The sequence below is a fragment of the Anopheles darlingi genome, chromosome 3 (assembly GCF_943734745.1).
Source record: "Anopheles darlingi chromosome 3, idAnoDarlMG_H_01, whole genome shotgun sequence".
NCBI classification, from domain to species: domain Eukaryota; kingdom Metazoa; phylum Arthropoda; class Insecta; order Diptera; family Culicidae; genus Anopheles; species Anopheles darlingi.
This window is the reverse complement of record NC_064875.1, coordinates 44,192,578-44,218,438: the sequence shown is the minus strand read 5'-3', so window position 1 is coordinate 44,218,438 and position 25,861 is coordinate 44,192,578. Positions and strand designations below refer to the sequence as shown.

Below are 25,861 nucleotides of genomic sequence, written 5' to 3'. Positions count from 1 at the left end.
CGCACTTTCCGCTGGTCCTGCTGTGGTATGTCCGACGAGGATACGCGTGCCGCGCGGTGGCAATGAAAATAGAACCGAAAATGGGAGTTACTGTCAGCAGTTTGTCGATGATAGAACGGACGGACGAGCTAAGATGCTTGTTGCCACACGATTGTAATGCCCCCAATGGTAATCAGCACTATAGTCTCGAGATATTATTCTATCTATCCTTGGCCGGAACCAGCAACCACCGGACCGCAACGCGCAAGCGAAATATTCACCGGAAGGCGGAGGGTGGAGGGGGGGCGGGGTACTTTTGGGTGTATGTGTCTATTTGGTTGCTCGAGCGACGAGTGTGAGTGCTAGCGATATGTCGTCACGGCTGCTGCTGTCACTTGGATCGAACTTATTTTCATATCTCTACTTTTTTCGGGGAATACCACCGGATTCTCTAAATTTCTATTGTCCACTTAAAGATTGACCCAACACCAACCGGATCTTTTCTTTTTGCCTCGACGAGTCCGCCGAAAGGACGATGATTACGATGATGACAGCAGCGTTTTCGAGGTGCGCTCAGACTTTCTCCGTGCTCGGCAAGCGTGTGCCTGCGTGTGTGTGAAATCAATATGCACCGGTATTGGTGACAAAATCTCTTTTACCGGTGTATTGGTTAGCGAGATTTGCGTGATTTCTAATTGATCCCGAGCAGCCCAAACCAAGGAATATGATCCTTTTTCGGCCCCCAATTAATCCGCCGGAACGATTGTCCTGGTCTGGGTTAAAGCTTCCTAAGCCTTGCGATAGCACGTTCTAATTACTAGACATCTCTTGATAGGATTCGCGGGCGTAGCGACCGTTTGCGGACCGCAATTTTACAACCCAACCGGGCATTCTCTTCCTTAAAGTTCTGTCTTTTTCGGGGCTCCAACAGATCCGACGGTAAACTTACCGCAATCTACCCAGAAGACGACGATTCTAGTGGGTCCGGGACGGTTAAAATGCCTTGCAAATCACCTTTGCCAATCAGCGACCCTCACCCAGGAGGACCTCGGCCACTAACAGTCCTACTTTGCACGCACAGCCGGGATTCGCAGCGACGACCGCGAATCGCCCGTGAACTATATGAGGATTGAGGGTGATCGGGAATAGATTTTTGGCCACGAAACACACGTTATAACCACGAGACAAGCGAACCCTTGCCGAAAAGTGCCGCACCAGCGTGGATCTGCAACATGAAAATAAATTCCCAAACCTACGAGCTACTTTTCGGTGGCTCGATAGCGATGCCTGCGTGCCGTGCCCGTTATCGTGCCAACAATGTTTTTTAGGGCCATTGGCTGCTTTGATTCAAATTTTAAAACGATTCGAACCGTTTTCGCGAGGAAATGGAAAATAATCTAGGATTCATCGATGGGCTGGATGCAAATTGATAGAATTCCTGTAAACACCGTTTCCATAATGGTAAGAATACACAAAGCTGTGGTCTTCTTGAACCATTTCTTTTATTTTCCCATATAATCAAAGTGAAAGTATACGTTGCTAAGCGTTGGGTTAAACTTGACTGTCCAGGGAATGGTTGCTTTTCGGTTCGGATAGCTACGCACCAAATGCACCCCTTGGCGCCAGTTGGCATTCCAACGGATCAGCTCTTCGGAAGACTCCTCCACAGGCACTTGCGGTCCACTCGAGATGGTAGTCTTGGGACTGTGGCTGCCGTCCAGGTGCCATTCGACCCAAATCGCAATACCGTTCAGTCGTTCCGGATCGCGTAGACGCATTTCTCCCTGCTCTGCCTTCGTTTCTTCAAAGTCGCTCGCAAAATTAATCTCCATCAGGCGACTCTGTCCTGCTAAAGCGTATGCTGGATATTCCCAAAGCGGTTGCGCCTCGACCGGCGAGTCCGTGAGAATCGAGTGCTCAGCAATTAGATGATCCATTGGCGACAAATCGAAACCTTCGCATGTGCCCAGAGGGGCATTGATTTTTTGTAAATCCAAGAACTCCACCGGCAACGCGTACAGGGTGGCCGAGCTAGGAATGTACGTGACACTAGGTGGCAGCAATGGACGCAAGTTTTTCAGGAGATCACCATAGTGCAGATTGTCCCAGGGTAAAATAGCAGACGGAAAGTGGGGTTCGCTGAATACGTGTGTCACCTCGGCGGCGGTTACGGGCTCGAGCGCATCGGCAGCTGATAGAAATTGTACATTTTTTACGTTATTGTGCTCTACGAACGCTTCCATGCAGCGGCGCGATATGGCGTTCGGTTCGTAGAGCAGGACCTGTTTCACACCCATCCGTGCGGCGGCCAGTCCTAACAGTGAACCTTCGCTGAGAACCAGCACTACCGAGTCACTCGAAAACACACGCTCGAAGTAGTTGAGGTACCGTTTGTTTCGCAAACTATCGTTCAGCTGACCGATCCGCGAACGTGACTGAGCAATGTGCCATCCACAGGTACAGTGCGGCGCACCATCGTTACCGGTGTCCTCATTACCGACAGCGAACCATAGCGAATATTCATCATGGTACGCTCGAAGGGTAAACTCGTGTCCCGATTGCACCGGGATTTTCGTCAATGGCAGGAAATAGATGGCCTGCATCCAATGGTCACGCCACGGGATTACATTACTTTCCGGAACACGTCGTTCCCGCTGTTCCGCTGCGAGTTTCAGTCGTTGGAAATCAGGATGTGCCCAGTACGGGGCACAGCTGAGCAACACATCCCCTGCTTTGTCCATTGTCAGATCCCACCACATGAAAACGGCCTGAGGAAAACCAGCATTGCGTGCTCGGCACACACTCTTCACGCTGCGTTGCAATTGCAGATTGTTCCGATTGTCCCATTCAAATCGGAACACCGGAACCGGTTCTGTGAGCATTCGAAAACTCCCCACAGGAAGCTGACTAAGCTGTACATCGAAGACGGCGTTAGAACCTCGGCACGCCACTACATCCGGTGGCACGCGGAGCAGGATATCGCCGTCAGCGTTGGAAAGGGTCTTCAGCTGCTGCCAACCTAGTGCTAATGGACACTCTACCACCTGAGCGTACACGGTAGCGGAGTGTGGTATCGTAAGCACGTCGTCCGTCAGCAGGTGCTCCAACGCATGCCGATACGTTCCAAGGGCTCCTTCGCCGATCAGTTCCGTGTCGAACAACTCGGTCACCAGTACGTTCGCTCGCCGTTCCATATCGAGGCCCGGACCCACGGACACCTTCGTCGATCGTTTCTTCAGCAAGCGCACCCGGTTCTGCATCCCATTAGCTGCCAGTACCTGCTCCGCACAGTCTGCCATTGGACGGAAAGCTTCACAGGCAACCACACTATCGGCCCCGGCTCGTATGGCCATCATGGAGAGAAGGCCACTACCGGTGCCGATGTCTAGCACGTGTGCCTCTTGGCCTTCCGCATGCAACCTAGCGATCGTCAGTTGCAGAGCCCGGTCGTACTTTTGGTTACGCTCCCAGTCGTGGCACATATCGGCGAAGGCGCTGCGTGCGATCTCCTGTCGCAGATCGAACCCACCATCGTCTTCGGAGGACAAATCGTCCGGTCGATTGTCGTGGCTGGCCATTTCGGATCGGGAATCGCTTCGGTCACACTCGCTGGAAAAGTACTGAACACCATTGTTTACAAAACGGTTGCTCTGTCAAACTTCTTTTATAGAGCCAAAACTTTAAAACGGAAATTAATGCATTTAAAGCGGGAAATGGTGATCCATTTGTACATTCCAGTTTTAATTGTAATTTTAGAAGTATTTCCACCTCCATTCCCCTTTCCTAACGCATTAAATTACGTTTTAAATTTCTCAACCGTTGATGGAATGGGAGGGGGTGGGGTTTACTTGTCACCAGCTGTCAAAGTTAATTTTCCTTTTTTTCGCGGAAGACGCCATCGATTTTGTTTAGCAAGCAGATTTTGCGGTTCCCCATTTTTCTTCGCACAACTATGTCCACCGGCGACATTACCCCCAAGGATTCCGGCGTAAGTACACGTGGTTTGGAAACATTGTGCCTCTTTGGAACGATTCGCGGTTTTCACACTTCATACCATTTCGCGTTTTCGAACCAGAGAACTGCGCAGCGAGATTTGGCAAATATTTTTAATCTTTGAGTGCGAGAGGACCGAAACTTGTTGCGATCACCATCATCCGCTGCTGCTGTTGCTTAGAACATGTTTCTTCAAAATCACCCATTAATTTCGTACTCACTTGTTCCCCAGCACATATCTCATAGGATCTACGATAAGCTGGGAGATCTTTTATTTAAGGTTATTTTGCCATCTTTCGTTACGATTCAGCTCTTGGCAGAAGAACAAGTACGTCTTTGTTGTATTGGAAGGAGATTGAGCACATCCCCCAACGATCTGTAAATTGACTGTCGCAAGGTAGCTGCCGTGAGGCATTCGAGAGTAGTGGCCACTGGAACGAAGGGTTCGTATGAAATCCGTGATAGGTCGTCGTGGGTAAGATGCTTACTTTACCGTCTGGTCTGGTCCGTGCAAAAGGTTTATTCCCGGATGTTTGGCTATCCCAATATTTGAAGTTGCTTTTACGTTGTCGGTGCGATCATGCGTGTGCGATGCTCGTTGCGTTGGGAATCGAATCTTGTGGGCACAGTAACTGGCTTTCTTTTTTATTGTTGAATGCAAACTTACTCAGTTGAACGCCGACGTCGTTTTAATATCAACGACAAGATCAAGGAACTGGGCACACTTTTGCCCAAGAACATCGACGGTTCGAGTAATGAGCTGAATGGAAAGGATGGGCGAGTCAACAAGGGAACGATCCTGAAAGGAACGGTTGACTATGTGAAGGAGTTGAAGCTGGAAGTGAGTCTACTGCGCCGTAACGATGAGGTAATCATGGCTCTTCGAAATGAAAATGCCATGTTGCTGAAAAGGGTGACGGTAAGTTAGGCGATGATGCGCTATGTTGACCGCGCTTCCAATCTCGATCGAGTGTGTATGAACGATTACAATATGTACTCTTAAAAGCAAAATCACCTCACCATGTACGCAATATACCGTTTTACTATTCCCCTGAGCTCCCACAGGTTTCTAGCAACAGCAGCAGGTAAGTTAATTCTTCTAATATCCGTAAGTAAGAGCAAAATGCGTGATCGAAGCGGCAGGTTAGGTTCCTCGTTAGTCGCTCTTATGTACCTATGAAATAGAAGCCTCGTTTACTCGGCTAAATCTGTCTAATTGCAACTGCTTCTAACATAGTTTTTTCTCTGCTTTCTCGCCCAATGCTCCAGTCCAAAGGTGAATCGCAAGTTTCACCATCGAAACAGGGGATCGTGCGGGTAAAGTTTTACCTGTACGTGGAAATGTGCGAAAACAATCTACAGCTCGAGAATCACGTGAAACGGTTGCAAAATTTGCGCAAGGAGCTCAACTACATCGACGAAACCGATTGGCAGTACAGTTCGATGGATAAATTCCTGGGCCGCAATCAGTAACACACAGACCGGCCCACCAAAACGTTTACGTTTGCTGAAACCTCAGCTCGATAATCAAATCATAGGGTAGAATAGAATAGAAAAGGAATCCACCAAATCCGGAACCATGTTTCGGTTGATAAAGCATCTAATCGGGAGTGTAACAACCCGCGCTCCGCAGTCGGAGAATGTGAGCGAGGAAATCAAACGATTGGAAGAATGGTTGCAGCAGGATCACAACGGTCTGTCGACGCAGAATGCTGTAGAGCAGGAGAACGAAAAAAAGACGGAACCTATCGATCCGACCGATTGTTTTAAGAGAACGGGTAAGTGGGATGAGATTAACAAAAAGAGTAACGCCCGTTGTCATATACTGTTTTTTTTTTAGGTACGGTTACATCGATACATTCGGCTTACCTTATCGTCGATGATCACTTCTATGTACCAAGAGAGTTGCTGAAAGGTTGCCCTTCGGCGACAATGGTCGAAAAAAACACCAGACTACAATTTCTTGCCTATCGCCGAACCGATCCCATCTCTGGGGAATGTTCGACGAAGGTAGTAAAAATATTGGCCGTAATCGATGGATCGTGGACGACGGAAGATATGCTTGTTGATCAGGTAGGTAGACCCCGGGGTTAACCCTTTACCGCAGATTGTTGCTTACTCGTCACTCACTAACCGCCGACAGGTAAAAGAAACCGCCGAAACGGAAGAGGAAAAGGAATCCATCTATTACAAGATAACGGAACGCACCGAACCGGGTAAAGTGTTATTTAAAACACAAAACACAATCACGGTGGATATTAACAGCAAAGAAGAACCGATCGAAGTGGAGCGTGATAAAGTCCGCATTACCTTCGTGCCGCAAGTGGGAGATTTGGTAACACTCACGTGTACCGTTCAGAGTGACCGCGAGTACATCGATTTGAACGGCGAGGTGCTGGAGGTGACGGTAATCGAACCATCGCGCCTTATTCCGGGTCGCGGAACTGTGACGGTGGTTACCAAAGTTGGTGGTGAGATTAAGGCCCCGAATGATTTGTACTTTTTCGAAATGTCACTCCTCGAGGCTAACGGCACATATCGTCCGCAAGTTGGTGAGACGGTGCGGTTTGAGGCGGTGGAAAACGAGGTCATCGGTAAACGGTGTATAAGTCTTAAAAAAATTGACCAATGTAAAGATGAGAGTACTCCTGCTTCCGCCGAGACGAAACTGGAACCATCCCAGCGCCAGCACCAACCACCGCATCATCAGCGAAACAGAGACAACGGTACACCTAATGATTTATTCGATGACAAGAACGGCATACGCGTAATAGGAGAGTTCGACGTGACATTCAATAATGTGCAAGAGACGGTCGTGCGGGTGGTAACCATTCGTAACGAGTCCGAAAAGCGGCACAAGATCATGAAACTATATTTGCCAAGAACGACCTCTCAGCTGCGGTTGCTCGAACCACAAGCACACAGTCAGACGTTTCTGTTTCCTAACGAGACGGCTGACTATCGGTTCGAAATTACCTCCAACCTGTACGGTCGTAGCCGTGAAACTTGCACTTGGAGCTTTGGCGGAGATTTCAAGATTGCACGTTCGTTCAACATTCGCACCGGGGAGGAGGATATCGATGGATCGTCGGAACAGAACCCGTCGACGACAATCGGTGCGCGAGAAAGCTACGTCATGCGCAAGCTAGCCGCACTAAACCAATCTCTTTCACGCAAGCGCTATGTTGGAGGAAGGCGTATGTCTAAGGCGCCCAACTTTGTGGCGTTCAAATTTGGAGTTTACGATGTGCCGAAAGATCTGTTCGAGCTAATAGCGAGCAGTGAGACGGATGACAGTGTCAAAGAGCAGCTCAGTGCGCCCCCCTACCGATTCGATGACCCGCTGACGCCCGATAACTATCGTCATCTATTGCACACGGCACTGTTCGTGGAGGAGATTCATCAGTTCATTCAACTCCGCAAGTACGACCAGGAGCGAATTCGGTTCGTGCCGCAGGACAAATATTTAGCGCTACCGATGGCAGGAATCAGCGAGGCTCGGCCCTCCGTCATTGTGGGTGACATGGTGTATGCGAGTGCCCCATGGCAAGACGATGCTACCGTATTCCAAGGCATCATACATAAGGTACTGGCCGATCGAGTGTTGCTGCTGTTCGACAATGTGTTCCACCAGAAATACAACGGAGAAAGCTACAGGGTGTATTTTGAATCCGGGCGTGGCCAACAGCGCAAGTTGCATCATGCTCTGGATTTGGTCCCTACGACGCTCGGTATGGATTACCTGTTTCCGGAGCGAATCACACCCAATGAGCCGTTAATGAATGTGGTGTTAAACGAACGAGAGGAGATGGTGCTCTACACTAGCGAGAAGGACAGCGGCGATATCGGTAACGGCGACGACAAGGAGCGCAAACTTGCTTGGTATAATCAACGATTGAATCTATACCAGAAACGAGCGATTGTCAATGTGCTGCGTGGCGAGATTCGACCGCTGCCGTACGTTATTTTCGGTCCGCCGGGGAGCGGAAAGACTCTTACTTCGATCGAACTGATACTGCAACTAGTGGCCAATGTTCCCAACAGCCGTGTTATCGTGGCGACTCCATCGAACAGTGCTGCCTATCTCATCACCGAGCGATTGGTCCAGTCGGGGTTGCTGAAACCGGGAGAATTCGTGCGACTGGTCAGTTTGTCACAGGTCGAGCAAGAGAATATACCACTCGCACTGGCGCCATACTGTGCAACAGTCAGCATCGGTGATAATAACTGTGCCGAGTCCGAGCAAGTTCTCGTCACCGAGAGTGGGTTGCGCATGAAGGTACAGGCAAAGCACATAGGTCAGAATCGGGTTACGATCAGTACGTGCTCGGCCTTCGGTACTCTGATGCACCTGCGTTTCCCAACGAACCACTTCACGCACGTGATCATTGATGAGGCGGGCCAGTGTTTGGAAGCGGAAACGCTCATTCCGCTCGCACTCATCAACAAGACCGTCGATTCGGTTGTGCTGCTAGGTGATCCACAGCAGCTGGGTCCTGTTCAGTTAAGCCGTTTGACGGAAAATCATTGCACACGGGTATCGATACTCGAGCGCCTACTGACGACCAATCGGCTGTACGCGGTCGATAGGGACCGCTTTCCCGATTCGTTCGGCTACGATCCGCGCTTCATCACACAACTGCGCATCAACTACCGCTCCATCCCATCCATACTCTCCGTGTATAACGAGATATTCTACGATGGTATGCTGCTACCGAATCAACTGGAAAACACTGCCGACGATGTGAAGCTGCTCGGCATCATGCACCGAATACTGGAGGTCAAGCGCGAGACACCCGATTACGGGCTCTTTTTCTTCGGTGTCGACGGCACCAATAAGCAGGCCCCCGACAGTCCCTCGTGGTTCAATAATGCCGAAGCCTGCACGGTTATACGCGTGGTGCAGAAGCTGTTCATGAAAGGGTACGAGATGCAGGATATCGGCATCATCACACCCTACCTGATGCAGATTCGGACGATCAGGCGTCTTTTCGAAACAGCCACACTAGACGCACCGAAGATTGGCACTGTGGAGGACTTTCAGGGCCAGGAGCGCCGTATTATCATTCTGTCGACTGTCCGTTCTTCCTCGGCACTTTTGCAGCACGATATCCGTGGTATGCTCGGATTCGTGGCCAACAAAAAGCGTATCAATGTAGCCATATCGCGGGCCAAGGGAGCGCTGCTGATCGTGGGCAACCCACGGCTGTTGGAGCGTGATCCTCATTGGAAAGAGATAATCGATCGTGCCATCAACAACAATACGTACGTTGGTTGCACCCTGCCGCCCAGAAACCAGCGCGGTGGTGCTGGTGGTGGTAATTAACTCGGTTCGTGCACCTTATTTTACAATGAAGACGATTTTGAATTACCAGTAATTGGAGAAGATTGGTTTTATTTGAATTTTGTGTTATGAGCCCAAGCGCATCAATTTCGACCAACTATGACCAAACTTTCATACAATGAAATAAAGCCGTTCCTTGATTGACCGTTTCATATAAATAATTTGAGTGTTTTCATTCACATTTCCATCCAGAGAGAATTTTCCTAGATGAACCTGTACCACGTTGGTCGAAGAACAAGATCTTGAGGATAGGAGGTGATGGAAGCTACCTTTTTTCTACGACCTTGGGGTTCTGCAAAGCTTCTATTGCTGTATATACTGGCATAGTACCGGCACCGGTACCGCATGTTTAACTGGAGGTGACGAAAGGTGAATAAAATGATTGCTACTGCAAACCACGCACATAAGCGCATCATAGTGATCGCAATCATCGAACCAAGAATGCGGTGGGTTACCATGGTTAGGGTTCTGGTCACATTGGCATTGCCTGTTCGGCACTTTGTGCAGAGTCCGTTTTCACATATTTAATCACTCAAACGAATATGTAATACCATAAATGCTATCTATGTACACAATAGGCGTTTTTCGTTCCGTTTTGTTGGGTGCTGTGCCTCGAGTCGACTTTTAACTACATGTTTCCATCCACAGCCACCGTACTGATCGCTTTGGATGAGCTTTCTACATTTGCTCTAGTCTTTTTTGTTGCATAAAGAAGATAAATAAATTAACGAAACATAATATCAAGTGAATCGAGCAACAAACACGCCAGGCGTTTGTTGGCCATTTGAAATTTTGCATTTCTATTTTCCGTTTTTGGTGCGCAGTCTTTGGTAGACTTCCTTGTCGATCCGGCTTATTGCTGACTAAGTGGCCTCTCGTCGTGCGTTTCCCAATAACTTACTTAGCGACATCCTTTTCCCGTTAGACCGTTCCAACGCATGTTACTTTCTGTTATGCTACGCTTGCTTTGCTTACTAATCTCATTGTGCCTAGTGGTGCCTCTAGTGTGTGCAGAATGGCTTTGCCTTCTCAATATTCGTGCAGCTCCTCATCGGCCGTTATTCACGAAGAGAATGGGAAGAATGTGGAGTTATATGGAAGGGCGATGATCACGTAACCGTCCAGGCTTACGTTTTGCATCTCAGCAGTAGCTTCCGACGTAGCTGATCGAAGGTACTTTGGCAGCATACTCCGGTAACGAAACAGGGCGCCAGTACCACCAGTTGTAGATTACTGTGGAAACGGGAAAGATGAGAATATTGAAAAGAAAGGATTAGTCAAATAGAAGTGCCGATAGCACTCCTCTTGCGTCTCTCGGAAAAATACTCACAACCATAGTGCGGAGGAAGCCGCACGGAAAGGGTCCTGCAACGATGCCGACACTCTTGGGTCGGTCGCAGCAAAAATGTTCGACTTCCGCTACCCTGTATGACGAACATGTTGGCACACTCAGCATCCGGTATACTATACAGCGGTGCTTGTGGTGTATCGATCAGTAGATACCGTTCTAAACTGACGCCCGTCGCTGGCAACCGAGCCGGACGGGGGAACAACCGGCGCAACAAACGTGCCGGTTCCATACGATTACATCGCCACACGGTATGGCTTTCGGGTGATGTTGAACCGCTGCCCCCGCCCGCACTCGTCCGGCCACTGACATTCGCAAACACCCGAAACATGTCGTCCAAGTTGCGGATTGCACCGTCCGTCGACTGGAGTTTGTACGCATCCTTCGCAAAGACGGCGCGATGCCGTTCATAGAGGGCTTGCAGTGTAGCGAGATCGACCGCATCCTTCTGTGTGTGGAAGATGTACGGATAGTGCACGGCAACACCCGGATCAAGTCCGGTGAAATCGAGCACGTTGGCGACGTCGGCGCACGGGTCGCAGTTGAGGTTCTCGACCTGGAAGTAGGGGTTCGTCAGTAGGCAGCTTTCGTCGTAGTACTCGCTGAGGGCCGGATAGTTGGCGATGATCGGCACGGTTGCCTTGCGCCAGAACCGCATCCCCGGGTAGATGAAGGTTTGAATGTTGCGCAGCACGACGGTCGACACTTCGTGCTTGTAGGAGAACACAACGAAGAGCGTTAACAGCAGGAAGATAAAATTGATGATTTTCTTCTTGCGCTCGATGACCGTCTTCAGCAGGATACGGCTCGTGTGCTTGTCGAAGATGTAATTGATGATGTTGTTGTTGTGGAAGTAATGCCGTATCAGGTAGTTGTTGAACTCGCCCTCGCTGATCTGACCTCGCCGTGCGGCCAGCTCCCGTAGGCGGTTCAAGTTATCCACGTACTTCCGGATGATTTCATGCTTGTCCCGCAGCTCACCAAAGTTCATATCCAGCTCACCCATCCGAGGAGGCTGGCTTGCGTTGGAACACGCGATTTGCTTTTACGATAGCACAATAGTATAATCAGTTTGGCCCAGCTGCAGCCGTTTCTTCTATCCTCAATGAACACACACTCCAGTCACTTCACTTGTTTATTCAGTGCAACCTGGCGTGCGGATTATTTTTAGCACACGGGCGTCATCGCCGTCGCTATCTACGGATCGGTGAGTTCGCTGTCTTCGATTTGGTGAGGAAGCCACACTTTCCAAATGTATTCCCGTTTTCCCTATTCACATGTTACCTCGTTCTAACTGGACCGTCTAGCCAGCTTCGTGCTAGGCATGAGTGCGTTTCTATTATTTCACGGAATCGATTATAAACAAACACCGTTCGTTTTGTGTCGTGCGGGATGTCACGTTCTGTTTCTCGCACACATCCGCATACCATAGGCGCACGCACACTATGATGCGTTTTTTTTGTCACCTTATTTGAAGGAGCTGCAGCAAATTCAATGTTTCAACGGTTTTCATTTTACAATAATTGAAATGTTCTCTTCGACTCCACAACGGTTTCCAGTCATTTAATGGTTTCCCTTCATGCCATGCTTATCCAATTTGAACCATAGTTTCACTTTTATTGTCCATTATTGCACCCATCATTCCACCGTCGACTTTTTCTTCGGGTTATCCTCCAGTGCACCAGCCGTGTTTCGCCAGCGTGCTTTCTTAACCTTCCGGTTCGTTTCAGTGGTATGATTGGCCCCTTTATCCTTAACCTCTGCCGCAGTATCCTGTGAATCAGCAGACGGTGGTGCGGCCGCATCAGTGCTACCGGCGATAGATTCAGCAGTTCGCTTAAGGTTCTTCTTCTGTTCGGCGCGAATTGCAATCGCTTCGTTTGTCCAGCTCTTCGGTAGATGCTTCAATGATTTAATGAGCTCAGTTGAGTTGGTCGATCCATCGACGTCAATCCGATCCTTCAGTTTGCTCAGCAAATTTACTCGAGTCTGGGTAGATACAATGAAATCAGATTTGAAAAAAAATTCCAACAATCCATGTGGTCATGTCCATGTCAGTGAAAACTTACCAAGCTGGCCATGGTCATTCCGTTCCGTATCTTCGTAATGATCTGCTTCTCCAGCTCCAACGCATCTCGCAGGTCGTTCAATGCGGCCGAATACTTTCCGGCATACTCTTCCTCGACCGAAGACTGAATCTCAACCGCTTCAAGCTCCTCTTTTCCAGCTTCCTTCAGCATGCTCTGTTAAGTGGAGGGAAAGAGGAACAGAAAATAAAATTTCGAGTACTTCGCTTCTACGTTCTCTTTGATGGACTTACATTGAACTTCTTTTTTTCTTCATCAATTAACAGCGTTATCGAGGTACCACGGTTACCGGCACGTGCCGTACGACCGATTCGGTGAATGTAGGTGCTTATGTGTCGCGGCATGTCATAGGAAACGACGATTTCAATATCATCGATGTCGAAACCACGGGCTAGTGCGTCCGTGCAAATTATACCATTCACTTTGCCGAGACTGAAACGATGCAGCACGGAACGCCTGGTAGCCGGAGTCAACGAGGACGACCATTCTTCGATAACCATTTCCGTTCCAAATAACCTTTGCAGCACAAAGGACAATCGATGCGAACCATCGATACCGTTGGTGAAGACCAAGAACTTCCGATAGCCTGCCTGGCGAATCAACGCAAACAGTGTTAGCGGTTTAATGCGGAACTGGGTGTAGCAGACCAGTTCTCGCAGCTCGGAAGGCGTCGTGTATTGGCCGATGAACTTGCCACGCCTTAGCAGGGCATTTTGTTTAGTCGAACCAGCACCAGATTTACTCAATGCGATGGCCCGTTCAGTCGGATCACGTACCGCAGTGAATAGCTTCGGGTGGAACAGCTTGAAGGTTTGCAGTTTCTCTGGATCACGGCTAAGGGTAGCGGAGAAAAGTAGTTTGTGTGGTTGTTGCGGTCGATCGAACAGTTCCGTTTGTGATAGTTGGCCGGCAGTTCGACCTAGCAGATATTCGTCGGATTGCTGCTTCACGTGCTTATTCAAATGATACAGCCAATCGTTCTGGATCTGATTCATTACTCGATCAGCCTCATCGATGACGAGAAAGCGTAAGTGGCATAGCGTGAAACCGGCCGTAGAATGCAAATGTTCAACCAACCGCCCGGCGGTTGTTACGACGATATCTGCCTTTTGAATGAACTGACCATGCAACGTGTACACTAGTTTTGCCTGCTCTTGATGAAACGATTGCTTACGGGAGAGAACCAATGGCGTGATTTTCGTGCCTTGGCAAAGCTTTTCGAACACACCGTACACTTGTTCCGCAAGTTCCTGCACCGGCAGGATGACCAACGCTCTGACGGCCGGTGCAACTCGTTTAAGCAGCAGCTGAACGATGGGCACCGCAAAGGCGAGCGTTTTGCCGCTACCTGTCGGTGAAGAAATACAAACATCCCGTGGCCAGAAGGGTGCCGGTTTTGCGTGTGCTTCCAGGATCCAGGGAATTACCTTTTCCTGTACTGGAAATAGTCTCTTGTAGCCCATCGCTTTGAGATTGTCCTTTAAGACACCATCAAGATATGCTTGCTTTTTTATAGAAGGTCCTTGTGCGGATAAGTCACTGTCGATAATTATCGGGTGCGACAGCCAGGGGGGCAGCACTTCGTCTGCTCTTTTTAGGCGCTGTAAACGATCACCACCCAGCACGATGAAATCATTCAGCTGCTTACTTTTGTCCGATCCTTCAGTCGGTTGCTCTGGGTGGGCATCATCGGCTTCGGCGGTGTTTTCATCGCGTTCCTTATCGACTTCCTCAACAGTTTCTAGAGCTGTGGACTCCGTGGCGACATGATCTTCCACGACATCTTCCACGCCGGTATCCCCTGGAACGGGCGCAATTGGCTGTGCTTTCAACGATCTACGTTTCTCTTTTTTATCTTTGCGCGCTTGCAACTGCTGCAGAATAAGTTCCTCCTGCAGTTTCTCATCTTCCGCGTTGAGTTTTGTTTCGTCATATCTACAAAGAGGCCCAAACTCGGTATGAAAAGGGGTACTGTTTAAATAAATTTAGCCGATTTACCGGTTCACCGTGAAGAGCTCCATCCCGGTTTGGTGCAGCGCCGTTTTTGCACGTGCGTTTGTGTACGGGTGCTTTTGAGCGGTGTAATCGCTCCGATGACAGCAGGCGCGGCGTAATGCTACGCCATCTGTTGACAGTTCTGACAAATGCACTGTGAGGTTAGGTTCTGGCTCGTTCGCTCAGTGCACGCACTCGCGGTTCCTGGAAAGTAGAAGAAAGTGTGCAAAATTAACCACGGCAGGACGAACTATAGCGTTGTGGGCGCTGTCGACACTCCAAAAAGAACGAGCCACCGACCACCAAAAGAACGGGGTCCAGCGTGTGTACACCGAGCATCGGTTTCTTTGATGTGCATTAATTGGTCGATTCGCAGCTAGTGGACCACGTTTGCCGATTCGCGAAATTCGGTGCTCAACTTCAAGAGTGCGATACAAATTTGTACAACGATGGAACAAATAATTAAAAACCTGCTCGTCGCAGACAATGAGCTCATCCGGCAGGTAAGTAACACAGGCAGCTGTCGGTCGGTAACGGCCACGATAGAATGCACGCCAAACCTAAGTGCTTCCGTTTCCGTGCGCTTCATCATGTGCCAGCGCAAATTGTACGATGATGGGGGGTTCAGTAGATTGATTTAATTTCCTGTGCACACAGCTAAATTGCATGTCCCGTGTGCATAGAAACCAAACAATCATCTATTCTCGGTGACGCTACGTTTGTTCCTCCCGTTAGTTTGAAGTAGCTTCTGGCTCACTAGTCTGCTGAATTAATTAAATTGTTTTCTCCAAACAGGCATCGACGGAATTGAAGGAAGCGTTGAAGAAGCCGGAAACGATTCCACAGCTATGCGAAATCTGCGTTACCAACAAAGACGCCCAGGTGCGACAATATGCGGCGATGCTGCTCAAAAAGCACCTTTGCAAGCTGCGTGCGTGGCGCGAGGTACCGGCCGAAACGCAGGCCCTCATCAAAAAGGGAATGATGGAAGCAATCGTGAATGAGTCAGAAAAATCGGTACGCAATGCCATCGCGAGCTTCGTTGGTGTGCTGGTAAAACATGAGGCAGAGAAGGAGGACGGCTGGATGGCGGAAGTACTGGAGTTCATTTTCGTCGGGACGAGTTCAAGCGATCCAAAGATGAGTGAGTTGGCATCGTCCGTGTTTTCCACGCTCACCGATGTGGCGCCGGATCAGTTCGTACCGCACATGGATACTGTTTGCCGCCTCTACTCGTCTGCGCTGGTTGCGATGGATGCGAGCGGTAACATGGCAACGCCTGTGATGTATAACGTTTTGTTGGCAATGTCGCACCTTGTGCAGTTCATCGCGGGCCGCGAGGAGGTGGAGCGAACGTACGAGGAATCAATACCGTATGTGGTACGAGCACTGGCCGCATTCGCGGAACAGGATTCGTACCAGTTTATCGAAGCGTTCGATATACTGGAGAATCTGGCCGAAGATTCGCCCCGCACACTGACCTCTCAACTGAAGCTGCTGATCGATTTCTGCCTGCAACTGTCCGCCAATACGCAGTTGGATGATTCAGTGCGCGTGAAAACGATCACATTCGTGGGATGGTTGGTACGGTTGAAAAAGAAAATGATCATCAAGCAGAGGCTAGTCGAACCGATCGTGGTGGCCTTGTTCCGACTAATGAGCGTGGCGCCTGAGGTGGAGGATGAGGACGAAGAGTACTTCGGAAGCAATGAGGTGTCTACTCCGAGCACGTGCGCCACACAGTCATTAGACGTATTGGCACTGCACATACCACCAAAGCACCTGATCCCAACGTTGATGGCCTTGCTCGAGCCGGCGCTCCGAGGATCGGATCCGCTGGCCAAGAAGGCAGCGTACTTATCGATCGCTGTCATTGCGGAGGGTTGCTCGGAGCACATTTGCTGCAAATATTTGCGCCCGCTACTCGATGTTATCAAGCGCGGCATTACCGATCCGAACGTGATGATCCGTAATGCGGCTCTGTTTGCTCTGGGCCAGTTCTCAGAGCATTTGCAGCCCGAAATATCACAACACGCCGAGGAGATTTTACCCATCCTGTTCGAGTTCCTGCAACAGCTCTGCCTTCAGATCCGTTCCGGCGGTAAGGAACCGCAGCACATCGATCGAGTGTTTTATGCGCTAGAGACGTTTTGCGAGAATCTGGAAGGTCAACTGACTCCACATCTGCCAGTTCTCATGGAGCGCTTATTCGAATCGCTCGACACTCGAAATACCGTCCATCTGCGCGAGTTGTCGCTCACTGCCATCGCGGCGACGGCGAATGCGGCTAAAGAAAATATGCTCCCGTATTTTCCCCGACTGATCGATTGTTTGAAGCTGTATCTGGTCAAGTCGGACGACGAGGATATTCGCACATTGCGTCCGCAAGCGATCAACACATTTGCGGCACTTGTACGTACTATCGGCAAGGACAACTTCCTACCACTGGCCGTCGATACGCTCAACCTCGGACTTACGATGCTGGATGATAGCTCGGATCCGGATTTGCGCCGCAGTTGCTACAATTTGTTTGCTTCGATGGCCTCATCGGTGAAGGAGGACATGGCAGGCTCGTTGAACAAGATAGTCGAAGCAATGCTGGAGAGCGTACGCAGCACGGAGGGCATAGTGCCAACGTTTAAAGACGGAGGAGGAGACGATCTACTGTTGCCGAATGGAGGGAACACCGGCGGTGCCACCAGTGCTGACGATGACGAAGATCAGGAGTTTGACATCGAAAATTCGACAGAGGGTGCCGACGACGACGAAGATGATGATATTGCCGGTTACAGTATCGAGAACGCATACATGGACGAGAAGGAGGAAGCCATCCTGGCGCTGATGGAGTTCGCTCAGTACACGGGACCCGCCTTTGCCCCCTTCATCCAGACGGCGTTCGAGGAGATCTACAAGCTCGTGAATCATCCGAACGAAGACATTCGTAAGGCGTCGATCGATGCAGTGAAGCAGTTCGTTATCGCGCTGCATCAGCTGAGCAATACCGAAGGTGTCAACCAGACAATTCTGATACTGATACCCAAGCTGAGTGAAATCATTCGTACCGACGAGGAACGTACGGTGGTAATGTCCGGTCTGGACGCTTTCAGCGACATTCTGGACGAGGTCGGTGCGGCCACGTTTACCGCCGATGGACAGAAGGATGCCATCTTCAACTGCATCGTCGATGTGCTAAATGGTAAGGTTGCGTGTCAGTTTGATGAGCCGGTCGAGGAGGACCAGGACGAGAGCGAGTACGACGAAGCGATCCTTGAATCGGCCTGTGATATTCTGCCCAAGTTCGGCCGGGCTCTGGCACCGGAAGAGTTTGCCGTTTATTTCGGGCGAGTGTGGCCATACTTGATGCAGAAAATTGTAAGCAACCTTTTTGGAGAACAGCGTTTTCCATGAGATTGAAATTATATTGTAAGACGATTCGATTCGGTTTTGCAGGAAAAATCAAAACAAAAAGACGAAACAACCGATTCACAGCGTGTATTTGCAATCGGTGTGCTGGCTGAATGCTTCCAGGGACTGAAGGAATTCACGCGCAACTGGGTCGATGCCTTACTGCCTATCTTTTTGTCCTGCGTACAGGATCGTAATAACGATGTGCGCAGCAATACGGTCTACGGACTCGGAGAGATGGTCCTGCACGGCAATGAGTGTACCTATGGGTAAATTATCCCTATCCCCTACATGTGCTTGGTTTCCGTGTATTGATAGGTTTATTGTCAATCTTCTCGCAGACATTACCCCCAAATCATGGCCGCGCTCTCGCAGCTCGTTGCAAAAGAACAACACGCCAATACGCTGGATAATCTTTGTGGTGCACTGGGTCGCATGATTACTACCAATTGTAGTTTGGTTCCACTGAAAAATGTAAGTAGCTAGTCAGATCAGTTCGATTCATGATCATGATGTAAATGGTTCTATCTCCTTTCAGGTCCTTCCCGTATTTGTTCAGTATTTGCCTCTGCGGGAAGATTTTACGGAAAATTTAGCCGTTTTCCGAGCGCTCGATTTACTGTACCGCCAGGGCGATGAAAATCTGATCCCTCTGCTGGGCCGTGTAGTGATCGTTGGTCTACAGGTTCTTTATAAGAAGGAACATCACAGTGACGGTAGGTATTATGGCCAACTGCAATCTGTACCCGTGTCGTGTCTTCCTATCATATTTATATTACCGCTTTCTTGTGCCCTCCCCAGAATGCCGAGATCTGGTGTTCAATTTAGTGAAACAAATAAGCAAAGATTTCCCGGACAAGTTCAACGAGGTCGTGCGTAGCGATGCCGAGATTGCTAGTTTCGTCCAAACATTGATGCTGCAGTAGAAGTTGGAGAAGGTCCATTTCGTGCGCAAACTGTTTGTATCGTACATCAACCCATACCTACTGTATAATACATGCATGAAACGGGACAGCACGAAGTAGTAAGTAACGGATAGCAGCATGTTGATGTTGATGAAAGAGGGTTAAGTGTAGATGAGCCGTCTTTTCCCATCTGCAAGGGGAGTTTGGTAACTGGTAAACAACCCAGAGAGCGCGTGGCGGAACTCAGCTAAGCTGAGCCGGCAACTCACTCCTCTCAATCGTCCTGTTTTAGACACACAGGTATACATGGACGAGAACGAAATGAAGGGAGCATGTTCATATTTTATAGGTTGTTATTAATGGTCATGATTCATTCGTTTTTCTCATACCCGCATAATATTAGCTAACCGAATTCTAAAGAGTGTAGCAGCGTGTGTTAAACCGCCGAAACCATAGAACCACAACCACCAGAAGATTAATAGATATTATACCTGTGCGATAACCATCCGCTCTTAGTATAGCCCCCATTTTTATGCTACTATCTACGATAATACATAACGCGAGTTTAGTAGCTCACTGTCAGCCACAACACATAGCATGTTTTAAAATTCAAATTAAGTTAAACCCTCGTTTCACTCTTACCGGCCACATTAGAAGTAATTGTAGTTCCACTGCTGTTAAATCGAAACCCGCCAGTGAACGCGCGACATGCACGTTGCGTGTATGACTTGTCATTGCTAAGTATTTGTTCTGTGTAGTCGCTGTGTATCTAACCTTTTTGTCGCTAGATATCTTCTGCATATTCTCATACCAGGTGTAAACGACCTAATTCCTGTTGTATCGCTCGGCAGCCGCACCGACTCCATGCGTTAGCAAAAGCGTATGTAAGCGAAAAGGAAGAAGATCTTGTGAATGAAATTTATGAATGAATCTTCTTATAAAACTCAAACGAGGAGCTGTGTTAAAGTGTATACTTTATGTTTTTTCCCTATTTCGGGATTGTTCTACCGGTCTAATTGCACTTATTACGACAAAAGACCGCGAGTTGATCCATTTCTCTTATTCGGTTCACACAGGTCGTAGTAGCTGTTTTTTTTTTCAATTGTCATCGAGTGCTCACTGAGTTAAGTTCAATGTAGCAAACGAAATTAGTGCATCAGTTATAGCAAGAAACCTAATAAGAATGAAATGAAGTAGCATTGGAATGATGTATTTAAGGAATCCGCAAATCGCCGCTTTGTTTTATAAACGACGCTCGCATTCTCATCCTCGCCGCCATATTACACCCGGGACAGCTACTGGTTGATATTGTGTCTGATAATGAGCCGCCGAGCGGAGTACAATAAGTTACAAAATTCATTGCCTACTGTGCTCAAAATGAAATCCGATCCACAGGAATACACTTTCAGTAGTTGAACAACGCTGCGTTGGCATTGAGCTATACTATGGCCATTTCAAACCCTTGTTTACGTGTAGAGGTAGTGTCAGGTAGGGGTTGCGTTTGGAACGAATTGCATTTTTTGCCTCTCTCACGAAAATACGACAATACATATCGAAACGATCGATGTATACCCTTCATCAAACGCTCATCAATTCAGCCATAGTGAACGGGTTGTTTAATGCGATTTATCTTTTTTTAAATATATATTAGCTTTCGGTTGCATGTAAAAAAAAGGATAATAAATTCTCGTTGGCTGAAAGAACGAAAAACTATTTTTTTCATTCGTAAACTGTTTATTTTTATTAGTAGATATCATGCTTTTCTCTTGTTTACGAAGATGATGCTGAGCGGTGGCTGACTATCGTGCGGAGGGGTTTGTTGTGTTCGAATAAGCTATTTTCAATAAAATAAATTTAATAGAACTTCAGATGACATGCATCTACATACTACCTCGAGCTTCTATTACATCGGTTAAAAATAACTCGCAATCACGAGAGGAAATATTTGTGCTTTGTGTTTTTAGAAGTACGAGGAACGGCTTTTGTTCTACATCGATGACCAGCGCAGGAAGGAATGATAAGTGGGCTATCTCTCGCCCGAATGAACCGAATAAACCGAAAGAGTTTCCGCGCGTTCCGCGATGCTATCCGAATTACCTGTATTTAAAAATATAAATTCATCACTACAATTCGCCGCTAAGATCGAGTTCCTGTTCCTCGTCGGTACCGGGTCGGTATCGTTGTTAGCAGCCTCAGTTCGCTAATCGTTGTCTCACAGACCTTAACATTACATGTCCAACCGGTGCGGTTAATGGAATTGTCAAATCAGTTGCAATAATTGCTAGCTGCTGTGCACCCGTGGTGCTCTGCGCGCTACGCGCCACGCTTTAAGCGGCAGCTCTTGAAGGTACCGAATTTTGCGACATCCCCATCGGTACCATACCAATCCGTACAGAAGGCAGACGAATATTTCAATGTAATACCCATCAACAATGATGCCACAATTGCCACCCGCTTCCGTACACACCTAAAACGGCAAGAGAGAATTGTCGAAATCGAAGAACCAGTGCAAACAATGGATCAAACGAACTTACAGTCTTCTGTGCGCTATCGGCGCAGTCGTTGCTCCCATCGATTGAACAGCGTCTCCACGTGAGATAATCTACTAACCACAACACCACCGTAGTTGGCCAATTACCACCGAGATTGCTGAGGGTATTCAGCAGAGTCATATAAGTGCCGCCAACCGCCGGGTCACTGATGCGCGCAAAGAAAGCCATAACCGCGACGAACATGCTGTACAGGGCGATCTGGTAGAGACCATAGTTGGTCAGCAGCAGCAGGTAGTAGTAGTACGGCACGTGGTGATCTCGCACGATTGCTGGCGTAATCCACACAATACCAGCGGCTACGATCGTCAACACTATCCGATAGGGGATGGCCTTCAGGTACACCTCCATCGGGCGAGCACCGGCCGTGTACTTGCTGATCGCAAGCGGCAGAATGATCTGCAACGGTACGAGTGGGACGACAAGCAGGGCTAGTTTATCTTTCGGCACACCGGCATCGATAAGCTTCAACGAGGTAACTGCATCGCAGGCAGCGAAGCCAGCCTTCGCCGTCAGCAGGATGGCCACTAGCAGCAGAATCGGTTTCATGCGAATAATATCCACCAACAGTCGGTAGGTTTGCTTAATATCCAATTCTAGATGTTCCTCGTGGCCACGTTCAATGCTAGGTGCTGCTTCCCGTTTGAACAGTGCCACCAACGTTGTCGTGGCGAGGAAAACGAATCCCCAGAACCACAGATAGCCCGACAAATTGACCAACCCTTCATCGGCTGGAACGGAGCGTAAATAGCTGTTGCAGAATTCTGCCGATTCCAGTGCCATGAAAGCGACATAACCGAGAAAGTAGCCAGCCGTCTGGCCTACACTATTGCAGGTGGATGCATGACCCACGTTACAGCGTTTCAGCATGGTCAGCGCCCAGCCATCGACCGCAATGTCCTGTGTGGCGGCCAGAAAGTTAAGCATGAAGAAGATACCGGTCAGCAGCGGTATATGTAGGGTGTGATCGGGGTCGCCACTGCTGCCGTTCGTTTCCGCCCCTAACCACCGATCCACGTGGAGCGATAGAATTAGCATGAAGATGCCGATTAGATACTGGGTTGGAATGAGCCATGATTTCCTGCGCCCAAAGCGCTTCCAGAACAGCGAATCCACGATCGGGGCCCATAGTAACTTCAAGCTGAAGGGCCAATGAGCGAAACTAAACTCGGCCTGCAATGACGAATGGAACCAAATGATGTAACAATAGTGTGATAAGCCAATAGCGAGATAAGAGCACCCTACCTGCTGCTTATAGCTAGCACCACGATTTTGCAGCAACATCGGTATGGCTGATGCCAGCCCTATTGGAATGCCTTGCAGTAGGTAGAGGAAGAACAGGATCGCTATGTTGCCCCAGTCCCCCCTCAAGTCGCTTTTCTCGTGTCGCTCCTCATCGTCTGGCACCGCAAGCAGCGTTTCTTGATCGGACACCGATCGCTGATCGCTATTCGCTTTCTTCCGTCGATTGCTCATCGTTCAGCCAGGGCAGAGAAAATCGATAGCACCGGCGGGCAACGTGTTGATTCGGACCACGAAGCGTGGTTTCTTTGCCGCCAAGCCCACCTAGTACACGTCACCGAAAGCTGTTTGTAGGTGTCCCTGCGCGGGGCACCGTTCTGCGGGTTTGCGGTTCAGTTTTGTAAACGAATGATCTTTGAGGGCCAGAAGGCCAACCAAACTCCGAAGGTCACCTGGTGGGTCACTTGTTGGTCCAATTGAGATCAATACGCACTGACTAGAAGGGTGGATAAATTAGCATTTTAATGATTACATTATCCTAAAGCGCACGGTATGTGAATCGGGAATTTGGATTGACCGATAAGTGGACGTGGATACCTGAGTTTTTGTTTTGGTTGTCGAAGGTTGACGCTCGTTTGACACTAGCGCTAGTGATGGCCCTGCTTCACACCAAGCCCTCGGAAACGGGGTCTAAAAACGAGCGACAAAAGCAATGAGGACAACGTTTTCTCAGAATTAAGGATAGATAAGGATTTTACAACAATTCTTCCACCGAGTTCCATCAATTTATCGAGCATTAAAAGCAATCTGTGAGGAGACCAAAACTCGTTTGGCAACACGGTCGATGACACTCGCCTCTTCTTCTTCTGTTTCTTCTTCTCCGAAGCCCATCAAACGTCAAGCCCTCGAAACGTCATCTTTTCCTTTCGCCTCTCGGCCGTGCGTAGCGATTTGTCCACATGTCGTGTTAGTGCGGGATTTTCAGTGAATTTCCTACGATTTAGTGCCCAGATTCACGCCCAACGCAGCAGCAATGGCAAAGTTCGACCTTACGGCAAAGAATTGCCAGTATTTGGATCGTCATTTGACGTTTCCTTTGCTGGAATTCCTGCTCCAGAAGAACGTAAGTTGGTCGGTCGATTTCCGCAAAGCCACGGAAGGGGTTTGCGAATACGATCAAGAAGAAAAGTGGTCGAACGAAACTAGAAGATTGCCCTGAAAGATGTTGCAAGGATGACCGTGGCGGCTGTTGCTGCGTCCAACTGATCAAGCCCTTAAAAATACCGCTTTTGAGAATCAATTTGTGCCTGACTGCTTTGCTTCAGTAAACAATATAACCTCACTTTTCGTTGCTTCTGTTCCGGTAGGTGTACGACCAATCGTCGCTGCTGAAGTTCATCCTCGAGACGGTCAGCAAAACGAACATGGTTGACTACACGATGGACATTCGTGAGCGGTTGACGCTGGAGAAGACGCTGCCGGAGGAGTTGAATACGCGGAGAGCGAACGTGCTGGTGACGTTGAAGGAATTGCAAACGGAGGTTGCTCCGCTGATGAAGTGTATGGAAGAACTGAAGAATCCAGACACGCTGAAGGATTCCAAGTCCATCATTCACTCGCTGCAGCAGCAACTGGATGTAAGTGCTAGTGGGACACGGGAAAAAGGACATCGCTAATGACACCGGTTGACGGATTAACTTTTACTTCCAGTATGACATCATCCAGAGCGCCCAGAAGCTGGCGAAGTATCTGTACGAGTGCGGTAATTACAACGATTCGTTGTCGTACTTGTACATCTGCATGTTGGTGATGGAACCGAACGATAAGAACTATCTGGGTGTGCTATGGGGCAAGCTGGCTGTGGAGATTCTCACGCTCAACTGGCCAACCGCGCTGGAGGATCTGACGCGCCTTCGCGACTTCATCGAGAACTACAACTTTTCACCGATCCAGGTGCTGCAGCAGCGCACGTGGTTGATCCACTGGAGCGTGCTGGTGTTCTTCAATCACGCCAAGGGGCGCGATCTGATCATCGACATGTTCCTGTACAAGCCGCAGTATCTGAATGCCATTCAGACAATGTGTCCGCACATTCTGCGCTACCTGGCCACGGCCGTAATCATCAATCGGGGCCGCCGCAACGCGCTGAAGGATCTGATTAAGGTGATCCAGCAGGAGTCCTACACGTACCGCGATCCGATCACCGAGTTTTTGGAGCATTTGTACGTGAACTTTGACTTCGAGGGTGCCCGTAAGAAGCTGCACGAGTGCCAGACGGTGATCATCAATGATTTCTTCATCATCGGTTGCCTGGACGAGTTTATTGAGAACGCGCGTTTGATGATCTTTGAAACGTTCTGCCGCATTCATCAGTGCATCACGATCGGTATGCTGGCGGACAAGCTGAACATGAAGCCGGACGAGGCTGAATGCTGGATCGTGAATCTGATCCGTAATGCGCGTCTGGACGCGAAGATCGATTCGAAGCTTGGACACGTCGTCATGGGAACGCAGCCCCTGTCGCCGTACCAGCAGTTGGTGGAAAAGATTGACTCCCTCTCTGTGCGCTCAGAAGCGTTAACCTTATTGGTCGAGCGAAAGCATAAAGCTAAGACTCAAGAATCAGGCGAAGGCCACTGGAAGTATTACTAAACAGTACACCAGTTTTCACCGTTTCGGTCTCGGTTCACTCCACTGGTCTGTGGGGACGAAACCGCAGCCGCGACACACGGGGAGGACGAATTCCATCGTTTGAAGGCGACACGCTGTTGAGGTAGTCGAGTAAAGTAAAGTCGATAAGCGCACTGAGGGTGGTCTGAAGGAAGGGTGGAAAGAAAACTGAAATTGTTTTGCAGTCGAAGCAACGAGCAAAATAGACCAGAAAATTGATCCCAAATTTAGCGATGTTATGTTACACGCGAATCAGTTGGAATAAAGTACGCTACGCTAGTAGGTGGGACAGAAATCACGCACGATATTGATTGAACAAACTATTGAAAGAAAGCTCTACTAGC

At 49.0% G+C, this 25,861-nt stretch overlaps 9 protein-coding genes across 15 annotated transcripts in view; 4 read left to right on the top strand and 5 right to left on the bottom strand.

Annotated features, from left to right (window-relative positions):
• The window catches only part of LOC125957106 (ubiquitin-conjugating enzyme E2 variant 2), a 4,226-nt gene extending 2,978 nt beyond the window's left edge, over positions 1–1,248 (bottom strand). The window contains exons 1-2 of one of the 6 annotated variants that reach the window (XM_049689544.1): positions 929–1,248; positions 1–20 (exon numbers count right to left, since the gene is read on the bottom strand). The exon at positions 1–20 is cut by the window's left edge and continues 158 nt beyond it. The gene's annotated coding sequence lies outside the window, so the exon portion shown is untranslated. Of the gene's footprint in view, positions 21–125; positions 448–472; positions 607–928 lie in introns of those variants that run through there. The other 5 variants (XM_049689548.1, XM_049689545.1, XM_049689549.1 and 2 more) reach the window with 5 other exon arrangements.
• Positions 1,249–1,421: 173 nt separating this feature from the next.
• On the bottom strand, positions 1,422–4,378 carry LOC125956037 (protein arginine N-methyltransferase 7). Its single transcript, XM_049687495.1, has 2 exons — positions 4,194–4,378; positions 1,422–3,599 (listed from the first exon to the last, which is right to left on the bottom strand). The coding sequence occupies exon 2, from the start codon at positions 3,555–3,557 to the stop codon at positions 1,482–1,484; it is 2,076 nt and encodes a 691-aa protein (XP_049543452.1). The 5' UTR covers positions 3,558–3,599; positions 4,194–4,378; the 3' UTR covers positions 1,422–1,481.
• LOC125956041 (uncharacterized) lies at positions 3,819–5,445 on the top strand. 2 transcript variants are annotated; one of them, XM_049687498.1, is made up of 3 exons: positions 3,819–3,967; positions 4,283–4,300; positions 5,242–5,445. In XM_049687498.1, the coding sequence occupies exons 1-3, from the start codon at positions 3,932–3,934 to the stop codon at positions 5,443–5,445; spliced, it is 258 nt and encodes an 85-aa protein (XP_049543455.1). In that variant the 5' UTR covers positions 3,819–3,931. The 2 variants fall into 2 exon arrangements, with proteins under 2 accessions (XP_049543455.1, XP_049543456.1); XM_049687499.1 differs by lacking the exon at positions 4,283–4,300 and having other exon boundaries at positions 3,826–3,967.
• Positions 5,446–5,551: 106 nt separating this feature from the next.
• Positions 5,552–9,471, top strand: LOC125956034 (probable RNA helicase armi). The gene is made up of 3 exons (XM_049687492.1): positions 5,552–5,750; positions 5,813–6,045; positions 6,116–9,471. Exons 1-3 carry the CDS (start codon positions 5,552–5,554, stop codon positions 9,296–9,298), a joined length of 3,615 nt encoding a protein of 1,204 aa, XP_049543449.1. The 3' UTR covers positions 9,299–9,471.
• Positions 9,464–12,070, bottom strand: LOC125956040 (uncharacterized). The gene is made up of 2 exons (XM_049687497.1): positions 10,647–12,070; positions 9,464–10,549 (listed from the first exon to the last, which is right to left on the bottom strand). Exons 1-2 carry the CDS (start codon positions 11,668–11,670, stop codon positions 10,458–10,460), a joined length of 1,116 nt encoding a protein of 371 aa, XP_049543454.1. The 5' UTR covers positions 11,671–12,070; the 3' UTR covers positions 9,464–10,457.
• A 101-nt stretch (positions 12,071–12,171) lies between these two features.
• LOC125956036 (probable ATP-dependent RNA helicase Dbp73D) lies at positions 12,172–14,802 on the bottom strand. Its single transcript, XM_049687494.1, has 4 exons — positions 14,750–14,802; positions 12,985–14,686; positions 12,734–12,907; positions 12,172–12,653 (listed from the first exon to the last, which is right to left on the bottom strand). The coding sequence occupies exons 1-4, from the start codon at positions 14,770–14,772 to the stop codon at positions 12,303–12,305; spliced, it is 2,250 nt and encodes a 749-aa protein (XP_049543451.1). The 5' UTR covers positions 14,773–14,802; the 3' UTR covers positions 12,172–12,302.
• A 111-nt stretch (positions 14,803–14,913) lies between these two features.
• On the top strand, positions 14,914–20,769 carry LOC125956035 (importin-4-like). Its single transcript, XM_049687493.1, has 6 exons — positions 14,914–15,249; positions 15,542–18,118; positions 18,197–18,420; positions 18,493–18,625; positions 18,690–18,867; positions 18,953–20,769. Exons 1-6 carry the CDS (start codon positions 15,196–15,198, stop codon positions 19,075–19,077), a joined length of 3,291 nt encoding a protein of 1,096 aa, XP_049543450.1. The 5' UTR covers positions 14,914–15,195; the 3' UTR covers positions 19,078–20,769.
• LOC125956038 (acetyl-coenzyme A transporter 1) lies at positions 20,758–23,446 on the bottom strand. The gene is made up of 3 exons (XM_049687496.1): positions 22,851–23,446; positions 21,591–22,778; positions 20,758–21,523 (listed from the first exon to the last, which is right to left on the bottom strand). Exons 1-3 carry the CDS (start codon positions 23,079–23,081, stop codon positions 21,338–21,340), a joined length of 1,605 nt encoding a protein of 534 aa, XP_049543453.1. The 5' UTR covers positions 23,082–23,446; the 3' UTR covers positions 20,758–21,337.
• Positions 23,447–23,770: 324 nt separating this feature from the next.
• On the top strand, positions 23,771–25,816 carry LOC125953270 (eukaryotic translation initiation factor 3 subunit E). Its single transcript, XM_049682724.1, has 3 exons — positions 23,771–23,970; positions 24,215–24,484; positions 24,558–25,816. The coding sequence occupies exons 1-3, from the start codon at positions 23,881–23,883 to the stop codon at positions 25,497–25,499; spliced, it is 1,302 nt and encodes a 433-aa protein (XP_049538681.1). The 5' UTR covers positions 23,771–23,880; the 3' UTR covers positions 25,500–25,816.
• Positions 25,817–25,861: the final 45 nt, after the last annotated feature.